This window comes from Capricornis sumatraensis, chromosome 7 (genome assembly GCF_032405125.1).
Source record: "Capricornis sumatraensis isolate serow.1 chromosome 7, serow.2, whole genome shotgun sequence".
Taxonomy (NCBI): domain Eukaryota; kingdom Metazoa; phylum Chordata; class Mammalia; order Artiodactyla; family Bovidae; genus Capricornis; species Capricornis sumatraensis.
Window position 1 is genome coordinate 71184309 of NC_091075.1, and position 12647 is coordinate 71196955.

The window sequence follows — 12647 nt, forward strand, 5'->3', positions numbered from 1 at the left end:
CACTTCTGTCTCCTTCCTCTCTCTTCTCTGTGTAACTTCGTGAACATCTCTGAGTGGTCCAGACTGTGGGGCGCACATAGGGAAGTGATTACTGGCTAGCTTGTTCTCTCCCCTTTTGATTCCCCCCCTTCTCCTCCTGGTCACCTCTATCTCCCTCCTCCCTCTTCTCTTCTTCATGTAACTCTGTGTACCTCTCCAGGTGTCCCTCACTGTGGAGAAACTTTTCATCATTAACCTAGAGGTTTTATCATCGGTACTGTATAGATGGAGAAGTCTTGAGGCTACTGTAAGAATAAGACTGAAAACCAGAGGCAGGAGGCTTAAGTCCAAATCCTGAGAACACCAGAAAACTCCTAAATCCAGGAAACATTAATTGATAGGAGCTCATCAAACGCTTCTATACCTACACTGAAACCAAGCACCACCCAAGAGCCAACAAGTTCCAGAGCAAGACATACCATGCAAATTCTCCAGCAACATGGGAACACAACCATGAGCTTCAATATACAGGCTGCCCAAAGTCACACCAAACCCACTGACATCTCAAAACTCATTACTGGACACTTCATTGCACTCTAGAGAGAAGAAATCCAGTTCCACCCACCAGCTTCCCTAACCAGGAAACCTGGACAAGCCACCCATCCAACCTCACCCACAGCAAGGAACCTCCACAATAAAGAGGAACCACAAACTGCCAGAATACAGAAAGGCCACCCCAAACACAGCAATATAAACAAGATGAAAAGGCAGAGAAATACCCAGCAGGTAAAGGAACAGGATAAATGCCCACCAAACCAAACAAAAGAGGAAGAGATAGGGAATCTACCTGATAAAGAATTCCAAATAATGATAGTGAAAATGATCCAAAACCTTGAAAACAAACTGGAGTTACAGATAAATAGCCTGGAGACAAGGATCGAGAAGATGCAAGAAAGAACTTCCCTGGTGGCTCGGTAAAGCATCTGTCTGCCTACAATGTGGGAGACCTGGGTTCAATCCCTGGGTCAGGAAGATCTCCTGGAGAAGGGAATGGCAACCCACTCCAGTATTCTTGCCCCCCCCCCTCCAAAAGCAGCTCAAAGAAGTATTTTGGGCTTCCCTGATAGCTCAGTTGGTAAAGAATCTGCCTGCAACGCAGGAGACTCCGGTTTGATTCCTGGGTCGGGAAGATCCGCTGGAGAAGGGAAACGCTACCCACACCAGTATTCTGGCCTCAAGAATTCCATGGACAGTCCATGAGGTCTCAAAGAGTCGGACACGACTGAGCCACTTACACTTTCAAACTAACAATTGGCCCCATAATAATCATAGAGATAATAATCATAGAAGAAATAAAAAAGAGTCAATACATAATGAATAATCCAATAACTGAGATCAAAAACACTCTGGAGGGAACTAACAGTAGAATAACGGAGGCAGAAGATAGGATAAGTGAGGTAGAAGATAGAATGGTAGAAATAAGTGAATCAGAGAGGAAAAAAGAAAAAAGAATTAAAAGAAATGAGGACAACCTCAGAGACCTCTGGGACAATGTTAAATGCCCCAACATTCAAACCACAGGAGTCCCAGAAGAAGAAGAAAAAAAGAAAGACCATGAGAAAATACTTGAGGAGGTAATAGCTGAAAACTTCCCTAAAATGGGGAAGGAAATAATCACCAAAGTCCAAGAAACCCAGAGTCCCAAACAGGATAAACCCAAGGCGAAACACCCCAAGACACATATTAATCAAATGAACAAAGATCAAACACAAAGAACAAATATTAAAAGCAGCAAGGGAAAAACAACAAATAACACACAAGGGGATTCCCATAAGGATAACAGCTGATCTTTCAATAGAAACTCTTCAGGCCAGAAGGGAATGGCAGGGCATACTTAAAGTGATGAAAGAAAATAACCTACATCCCAGATTACTATACCCAGCAAGGAAATATGAAGGAGAAATCAAAAGCTTTACAGACAAGGAAAAGCTGAGGGAATTCAGCACCACCAAACCAGCTCTCCAACAAATGCTAAAGGATATTCTCTAGACAGGAAACACAGAAAGGGAGTATAAATTCGAACCCAAAGCAATAAAGTAAATGGCAACGGGATCAAACGTATCAATAATTACCTTAAATGTAAATGGGTTGAATGCCCCAACCAAAAGACAAAGACTGGCTGAATGGATACAAAAACAAGATCCCTATATATGTTGTCTACAAGAGACCCACCTTGAAACAACGGACACATACAGACTGAAAGTGAAGGGCTGGGAAAAGATATTCCATGCAAATTGAGACCAAAAGAAAGCAGGAGTAGCAATACTCATATTAGATAAAATAGACTTTAAAACAAAGGCTGTGAAAAGAGACAAAGATGGACACTACATAATGATCAAAGGATCAATCCAAGAAGAAGATATAACAATTATAAATATATATGCACCCAACATAGGAGCACCACAATATGTAAGACAAATGCTAATAAGTATGAAAGGGGAAATTAATAATAACATGATAATAGGGGGAGACTTTAATACCCCACTCACACCTATGGATATATCAACTAAATAGAAAATTAACAAGGAAACACAAACTTTAAATGATACAATAGACCAATTAGACCTAATTGATACCTATAGGACATTTCACTCCAAAACAATGAATTTCACCTTTTTCTCAAGTGCACACGGAAATTTCTCCAGGAAGGACACATCCTGGGCCATAAATCTAGCCTTGGTAAATTCAAAAAAACTGAAATCATTTCAATCATCTTTTCAGACCACAATGAAGTAAGATTAGATGTCAATTACAGGAGAAAAACTATTAAAAATTCCAACATGTGGAGGCTGAACAACACGCTGCTGAATAACCAACAAATCACAGAAGAAATCAAAAAAGAAATCACAATATGCATAGAAATGAATGAAAATGAAAACTTAACAACCCAAAACCTATGGGATACTGTAAAAGCAGTGCTAAGGGGAAGGTTCATAGCAATACAGGATTACCTCAAGAAACAAGAAAAAAGTCAAATAAATAACCTAACTCTACACCTAAAGCAACTAGAAAAGGAAGAAATGAAGAACCCCAGGGTTAGTAGAAGGAAAGAAATCTTAAAAATTAGGGCAGAAATAAATGCAAAAAAAAGCAAAAGAGACCATAGCAAAATTCAACAAAGCCAAAAGCTGGTTCTTTGAAAAGATAAGTAAAATTGACAAACCATTAGCCAGACTCATCAAGAAACAAAGGGAGAAAAATCAAATCAACAAAATTAGAAGTGAAAATGGAGAGATCACAACAGACAACATAGAAATACAAAGGATCATAAGAGACTATTATTAGCAACTATATGCAAATAAAATGGACAACTTGGAAGAAATGGACAAAACTTTTCAAAACTGAACCAGGAAGAAATAGAAAATCTTAACAGACCCATCACAAGCATGGAAATTGAAACTGTAATCAGAAATCTTCCAACAAACAAAAGCCCAGGACCTGATGGCTTCACATCTGAATTCTACCAAAAATTTAGAGAAGAGCTAACACCTATCCTATTCAAACTCTTCCATCAGAGGAAGGTAAACTTCCAAACTCATTCTATGAGGCCACCATCACCCTAACACCAAAACCTGACAAAGATGCCACAAAAAAAGAAAACTACAGGTCAATATCACTGATGAACATAGATGCAAAAATCCTTAACAAAATTCTAGCAAACAGAATCCAACAACATATTAAAAAGATCATACATCATGACCAGCTGGGCCTTATCCCAGGGATGCAAGGATTCTTTAATAACTGCAAATCAATCAATGTAATACATCACATTAACAAATTGAAAAATAAAAGCCATATGATTATCTCAATAGATGCAGAGAAAGCCTTTGACAAAAATCAACATCCATTTATGATAAAAACCCTCCAGAAAGCAGGAATAGAAGGAACATACCTCAACATAATAAAAGCTATATATGACAAACCCACAGCAAACATTATCCTCAATGGTGAAAAATTGAAAGCATTTCTCCTAAAGTCAGGAACAAGACAAGGGTGCCCACTCCCACCACTACTATTCAACATAGTTTTGGAAGTTTTGGCCACAGCAATCAGAGCAGAAAAAGAAATAAAAGGAATCCAAATTGGAAAAGAAGAAGTAAAACTCTCACTGTATGCAGATGACATGATCCTCTACATAGAAAACCCTAAAGATTTCACCAGAAAATTACTAGAGCTAATCAATGAATATAGTAAAGTTGCAGGATATAAAATCAACACACAGAAATCCCTTGCATTCCTATACACTAACAGTGAGAAAACAGAAAGAGAAATTAAGGAAACAATTCCATTCACCATTGCAACAAAAAGAATAAAATACTTAGGAATATATCTACCTAAAGAAACAAAAAACCTATATATAGAAAACTATAAAACACTGATGAAAGAAATCAGAGGACACAAATAGATGGAGAAATATACTGTGTTCATGGATCAGAAGAATCAATATAGTGAAAATGAGTATACTACCCAAAGCAATCTACAGATTCAATGCTATCCCTATCAAGCTACCAACGGTATTTTTCACAGAGCTAGAACAAATAATTTCACAATTTGTATGGAAATTCAAAAAAACCTTGACTAGCCTAAGCAATCTTGAGAAAGAAGAATGGAACTGGAGGAATCAACCTGCTTGACTTCAGGCTCTACTACAAAGCCACAGTCATCAAGAGAATATGGTACTGGCACAAAGACAGAAATATAGATCAATGGAACAAAATAGAAAGCCCAGAGATAAATCCACACACCTATGGACACCTTATCTTTGACAAAGGAGGCAAGAATATACAATGGATTAAAGACCATCTCTTTAACAAGTGGTGCTGGGAAAACTGGTCAACCACTTGTAAAAGAATGAAACTAGAACACTTTCTAACACCATACACAAAAATAAACTCAAAATGGATTAAAGATCTAAACATAAGACCAGAAACTATTAAACTCCTAGAGGAAAACAGGCAAAACACTCTCCGACATAAACCACAGCAGGATCCTCTAAGACCCACCTCCCAGAATATTGGAAATAAAAGCAAAAATAAACAAATGGGACCTAATTGAAATTAAAAGCCTGTGCACAACAAGGAAACTATAAGCAAGCTGAAAAGACAGGCTTCAGAATGGGAGAAAATAATAGCAAATGAAGCAACTGACAAACAACTAATCTCAAAAATATACAAGCAACTTATGCAGCTCAATTCCAGAAAAATAAGCAACCCAATCAAAAATGGGCAAAAGAACTATATAGACATTTCTCCAAAGAAGACATACGGATGGCTAACAAACACATGAAAAGGTGCTCAACATCACTCATTATCAGAGAAATGCAAATCAAAACCACAATGAGGTACCATTTCACGCCAGTCAGAATGGCTGCTATCCAAAAGTCTACAAGCAATAAGTGCTGGAGAGGGTGTGGAGAAAAGGGAACCCTCTTACACTGTTGGTGGGAATGCAAACTAGTACAACCACTACGGAGAACAGTGTGGAGATTTCTTAAAAAACTGGAAATAGAACTGCCTTATGACCCAGCAATCCCACTGCTGGGCATACACACAGAGGAAACCAGAACTGAAAGAGACACATGTACCCCAATGTTCATCACAACACTCTTTATAATAGCCAGGACATGAAAGCAACCTAGATGTCCATCAGCAGACGAATGGATAAGAAAGCTGTGGTACATATACACAATGGAGTATTACTCAGCCATTAAAAAGAATTCATTTGAATCAGTTCTAATGAGGTGGATGAAACTGGAGCTGATTATACAGAGTGAAGTAAGCCAGAAAGAAAAACACCAATATAGTATACTAATACATATGGAATTTAGAAAGATGGTAATGATAACCCTGTATGTGAGACAGCAAAAGAGACACAGATGTATTAAATAGTCTTTTGGACTCTGTGGCAGAGGGAGAGGGTGGGATGATTTGGGAGAATGGCATTGAAACGTAATGTGAAATGAATCGCCAGTCCAGGTTTGATGCATGATATAGGCTGCTCGGGCCTGGTACACTGGGACGACCCAGGGGGATGGGATGGGGAGGGAGGTGGGAGAGGGGTTCAGGATGGGGAACACATGTACACCCATGGCAGATCCATGTCAATGTATGGCAAAACCAGTACAATGTTACCAAGTAAAAAAAAAAAAATTCTCAAGCTAAGGAGGTCTCTCAATAATTTCATGTTATGATGCACATTTAAAAAATAGTGGCAAAAGAAAAACAAAAACAACAACAACAACAAAAATAGTGCCACATAGAAAGGAGCTGGGGCACACTGACACAGCTGCTTTGCCAGCAGCCCCAGGCTCTGCCTGGTAGTTGAGGGCATCTACACACACCTGTAACCCATCTTCCATGGCATATAAGCTAGGAAGCTTTGTTCTAGAATCTACAGCAGTGGTTCACTCGGCTGCTCATCAGAATCACCAGGGGAGCTTTCAAAACAATCTCAGTCCCCCATCACTCTGTCCCAAGCCAAGTTACATGAGAATGTCTCCAAGAACCAGAGGCACCATTGTTCTTAAAACTCCCTAGGTGGTTCCAATATGCTCGGTGGGCTGAGAGCCACTGTCCCCAGTGCTTTGCAAATACGAACATGTATAGGAGTCATCTGGAAATCTTGTCCAAGTGCAGGCACGGACTCGTGCACTCATTCTTGAAGGAGACCAGAGATTCTGCCCTACCAATGACCCAGGTAATGTCAACGGCACTAGCCCGCAGACCCCTATTCGAGTAGAAAACTTCTAGGGCAGCAGTTCTCAAAATCTGGCGGTATCAAAACCATCTGGAAAATTAAGGAATAGTAGATGCCCAGGCTCACAGAAGTTAAATATCACCTGCCGCTGCTGCTGCTAAGTCTCTTCAGTCGTGTCCGACTCTGTGCGACCCCAGAGATAGCAGCCCACCAGGCTCCCCCGTCCCTGGGATTCTCCAGGCGAGAACACTGGAGTGGGTTGCTATTTCCTTCTCCAATGCATGAAAGTGAAAAGTGAAAGTAAAGTCGCTCAGTCGTGCCCAACTCTTAGCGACCCCATGGACTGCAGCCCACCAGGCTCCTTCATCCATGGGATTTCCCAGGTAAGAGTACTGGAGTGGGTTGCCATTAGGCCTCCATTTTTACCAACTTCCCCAGATGATTCTGATATGCACCAAAGTTTGAGAACTACTGACTCAAGTGTTAAAGGTTAAGAAAAAGAAATCCACAAGAAAGATGTGTCAGATATTAGCAAATACCATATATGAGAAATAGCCAAAACTAAGACATAAGCCAGATAAACAGAGAAACTGACAGATAAGCATATGGCAAGAGATTTGTGATAGAGTTCCATATAAACTTGGCACAGCGAAGTTTCCAAAATGAAAAGACATTTTTTTAAAAAGGAACAGTGATTTTAAAATACAGCTTTGGGAGAACTAAAAAACGCTGACCTCCCTGGCCCTGGGAGAATGGGCATTTTTAATGAGAGAAGGACAGAGGAAGAAGAGAGTGGTGTCAGAGCACGAAGCCCTTTGAGGAGAAAGGTACGTTTCTGTGCAGGAGCCACAGGGAGGGACTAAGGCCCTGAAGTGAAAGACAAAAAATACCCAAAAGGACAGGGGGGTAAGATAAACACGTATTTTAAGTTTTTGCCTGAGGCCATCCCTGAACTTTTCAAAAGAAAAAGAAATTTCTCAGTATCCTCCTATGATGCAGATGGCTCACTCTGCCTACCTAAGACACAGTGCTGAGATGCGAAATATCAGAAGTATAGCTCAGCTGCAATATGGCTTTAATGGCTTCTCTAAACCTGTTTCCTGAATAACCACTATTTATATCATCATTTCTCTGGGATAAAAGTTCATTGAAAACACGTTGTAATTGATCACCTAAAGCCCTTCTGGATGAAGGTGGCAGAAGTCTTAACATTTAAATCCTACAATTTTAGCTTGATTTTTAACTATTTTCAATATCAAAATAAATGATAAGGATATCACACCAGAAGAGATATGCAGGCATGATGTTAAAGAAGACAACTCATAATTCTAGTTTGAAAAATAAATCCTCAAGAATGCAAACCACATTAAGCCATGAAAGGGGCCAAAAAAGATCATAATCATTCCTTCTCTTTTGTCTCAAACAGAAAAAGTTAATGGATCAGCTGGCATCATTTATTTCCTGGAACTCTCTCCTGCACTTTGTTCCTCTGGGAGATGCAGGAAAGCTGCCACCCCTGCCCCAGAACTCTCAGTGGTGAACAGCAACACCTGGCAGGCTTCTCTCTGTTGGGGAGGTGAGCTCTTAGGCATCGATGAAGGCAGGTCCAGGTAAGTCAGCCAACGTCTATTTTCAGGATGATGTACTAAGGGGGAGGGGCAGGCCCCTGAGGAATATCAGCCTGAACAATCAGATGAGAATCTGCTGTTGTTCAAAATGTACTGTGAGGCTATTCTGTACCTACCCATCCCGGCTTTAAGGCCTCCAAATGTCTTGAGCCTGCCTTCATCAGGTATGCATTGCCAATGTATGTATTTCCTCAAGAAAAAAAAAAAGTGGGGGAACTTAGTTCTGGGTTACATTTGTCTGTAACAAGGCTCCCCAATGGTTGAAATTCTTAGCTGGTCTCAAAGCTACAGCCACTCCATCTGCTCTCCTGAACAGCCCAGGAATTTCTTAGAAGGGAGGGGAAGCAGCCAGCCTCCTAGCTCCCCTTCTCCAAGGGGAATGGGCAGGTAATATCCTTTCTTCTGCTCCCTCACCTATGACCAGCTCTGGCATAACTTTATAGCTTTTTTACCTCCTTGTGATCACAAAACCCTGAGGAAATCAAAACTGGCTTCTTTTCACAGGAATATTAAGAGCCCATGCCAAAAACAGAACCAATCAGAAGAAACAAAAAAAGCTATCCTGGCCTGCAAAATGCTTTGCAGAGACCATAAATGTGTCCTGGACACCTGGACCCAAGGCATCTGGAGACAAGCGATGAAATGCCAGACCAGCAGGAGGTGCTGAGGTAACTTGGTGGGGACAGGGGAAGGCTCAGCCTCCTGGGAATTAGAGAGTAACCAGCCCCCAGCTCACACAATACATGATACCCAGATGAACTGGGACGTTCTGCCAGGTTGGAGTTGGTGCCTCTACCATGAAAAATGACTTTCTAACAGTCGACGGCCACAGCAAGTCCCTTTAATCTAAAGAGTTCTGAGTAACCTGAACTCCTGATAGAACAATTCTGTCACACAATGCCCACTGATAAGGATCAACAGGGCTTGAAAGAGAAAGACAAATACCATATGGTATCACTTATGTGTGAAATCTGAAATGTGACAGAAATGAGCTCATCTATGAAACAGACTCACAGACACAGAGAATAACAGACTTGCGGTCACTGGGGGGTGTGGGCAGGGGGTGGAGGATTAGGAGTTTGGGGTTAGCAGATGCAAACCATTAAATACAGAATGGATGAACAAGTTCCTACTATACAGCACAGGGAACTATATTCAATATCCTGTGGCAAACCAAAAAAGAATGCATATATAAGTATAACTGAATTACCCTGAGGGACAGCAGAGATTAACACCACACTGTAAATCAACTATCCTTAAATAGAATAAACTTTTTAAAAATAAATGAATAAAAACCAACAATGCCCTGAGCTGATGAGGCATTCTAAGCAATGGGAAGGGCCACCCAGACCACCTGGCCTGCACCCCCACTACCAGCCACTCTCTAGACGTGTTTAATGTCCTGCAAAGCACCAATTCCTGTCTGTGGATTCCCACTAGACTGTAAGCACCACGAGATACACACCTGACGCTAGCTAGCCCTTGACCTCCGGTGTACAGAAGAGCGGGGCTAATTGTGAATTAAAAGGAGGAGAAAGCAGTGAGGACAGGACAGTGAATTGTGTCTCCACAGAGTATTAAAAAGCAGAGACATTACTTTGTCAACAAAGGTCCGTATAGTCAAAGCTATGGTTTTTCCAGCAGCCATATACAATAAGAATTGGACCATAAAGAAGGCTGAGTGGCGAAGAATTTATGCTTTCAGCATCAATTGTGGTGTTGGGAAGATGCTTGAGAGTCCTTTGGACTGCAAGGAGATCAAACCAGTCAATCCTAAAGGAAATCAACCATGGATATTCATTGGAAGGACTGATGCTGAAGCTCTAATACTCTGGCCACCCGATGCAAACAGTTGACTCATCGGAAAAGACCCTGATGCTGGCAAAGATTGAAGGCAGGAGAAGGGGGCAACAGAGGATGAGATGATTATACAGCATCACTGACTCAAGGACATAATTTGAACAAATTATGAGAGATAGCTGAAGGACAGGGAAGCGAAGTGAGCTGCAGCCTATGGGGTCACAAAGAATCAGATACAATTTAGCAACTGAACAACAACAAATCAACTCTGAGCACATTTTCAACCACAAGTCAAAACACAGTATCTGCAGGAACCCTGGGCCTATGTTACTCTTACATTCAGGGAAACTTACCTCCCCTCAACCCTAATTAGGAGAAAGCCTTCTTCCATGAATGAGCTCTACACAATGCTGCGAGATAGAGGAAAAGGTAATGCCCTCATTGGTTCTCAGTTCAAAAGTACATAATTTTTAAAATCAAAGACTAGGTTAGCTTAGAAAAAGAAAGGAATGGTAGGCATCAGTAGCATTTTTCAACTTAATTGTGTGACTGTGATTGGGTGTGTCTGTGTGTGTGGAGAGGCAGACGAGGGCCCAAAGCACACATCTGTATTAAAGATTAAAACCTTATTTTTAAAGTTAATGACTAATGACTTCCACTTGATCCCCTCACTCCTCAGCAGGACTCTTCTCTAGACTACATATACTTATTTCTAATCTCTCTTGGGAAAGAAGAAATAGAAAATAATAGGATTACACTGGTTTAACGGAAAGGAAGATTATCTTCTGAAGAAATACAGGAAATTTTCCCCCATGACTTATTAGCCTTATCAAAAACTCAGACCACAGTCAGAATTCATGAGGTTACCTTAGACAGTGGGTAATAGATGTGTTCTGCTCCACATCAACAGAAAGGTCAAGAAAATCTTCATCTTTGCTGCTAACCTGAAGCAAAAAAGGGAAGAAGTATTAGGTATAAAGTACATAACAGACAAGCAGGTATAATTTTGAATACTTACAGAGAACTAAAACCTGTAACTGCAGTTAAAGGCAGGTGTGACTTTGTATATTCACTGGCAACAGGTTAACCTTGAAAACAATCCCAAACAAGAGAAACTCGAAATTCTTAGGAAACTCTAAACCTAACCTGTATCCCAGCTTTGACTCAGGCTTTTCACAATTATAACTCAACCAGATTTCTCTTCCTGTCCTTTCACTTCCCCCACTGTTTCAAAGCAAGAAGTATCAGACAGGTGTCCTTACAGCTCACCCTGGCAGAATGGTTAACAATGGAAATAGAAAAATGACAAGAGCCTTATAAACCTACTGCTCAGATGACTGCCCTCCATTAAGCTGTCTGCACTTCCTGCCAGTGCCCTGAAATCACTCCCTTCCTCTGGGTGTCTCGTCATTCAAACTGTATGTGGGGCTGGGGAGCTGAAAGTGCTATGGGCTGGAGGGTCACCCTACCTGCACACATAGCTGTCCTCTGGCCCAGCAAGTGCCATCCTGCTGAACGCCCACTGCTGTCTGGGGTACCACCCAGACCTGGACTTGGGGCTTGGGCTGCTTTGCTTGCTAAGTCACTTCACTCATGTCCGACTCTTTGTGATCCCATGGACTATAACCTGCCAGGGTCCTCTGTCCGTGGGATTTTCCAGGCAAGAATACTGGAGTGGGTTGCCATGCCTTCCTCCAGAGGATCTTCCCGACCCAGGGACTGAACCCACATCTTTAATTTCTCCTGTGCTGGCTGAGTCGATCATCAGTCCTGACTGTTTCTCAGCCTGCACAGCTAACACCACACCACTTCTGAGTCTGTACTTAATGAAGCTCACCAGCTAGCCTAGCATTTCACCATCTTGGAGTAGGAGGGACAAACTAGCCCAGCAGCAAATTTAAGATGCCCAGTCACCTGGCAGCAAACAAAAATAATACACCTATAAATGTGACAACTATCCTAGGAGCCAGTACTCCAACATTCAGAGATGTGGACACAATCCTTCATGCTTTTATTACCACACCGAAGAATGGGTACTGGCAGTTGCCCAGCTCCATATCCTGTCTCTGCTACTTACAGTGGACGACTTTAGCTACTCTGTACCTCAGTTTCCTCATCTGTGAAGTGGGAGCAGTAAGAGTAGCTATTTCATAAGGTTGCTATGAGAATGAAATAAAGTAATACATGTAAAGTGCTTTAAGAAGTCAGTACTCAACAAATCCAGGAGGGGCAAAATATTTTAAATGGCCTAAAATGGTCAAATAGTTGGGAACAGGTTACTATGTTGTGGGCATAATATTACATGAAATACGAGACTCCTCTCCTGCACTTCCACCACCATGAGAAAGGTAATCCAGGCTGGCCCAGTGACTCCTCCCCTGAAGAAGATGAGAGCCCACAGAGGAGAGTGGTTCTCACTAAGGTGTCCTGGTCAGGCCCAGACTAGAGCTCAACCCCCACCAGCCTGTGGATACATGTGTGAGA

At 41.5% G+C, this 12647-nt stretch overlaps 1 protein-coding gene across 1 annotated transcript in view; it reads right to left on the reverse strand.

Moving 5' to 3' along the window:
* Nucleotides 1–12647, reverse strand: part of USP46 (ubiquitin specific peptidase 46) — a 73061-nt gene that overhangs the window by 15922 nt on the left and 44492 nt on the right. Inside the window, exon 5 of the mRNA XM_068975090.1 lies at nt 11031–11107. Within this exon, the coding sequence (XP_068831191.1) occupies nt 11031–11107 (77 nt within the window). The remainder of the gene's footprint in view (nt 1–11030; nt 11108–12647) is intronic.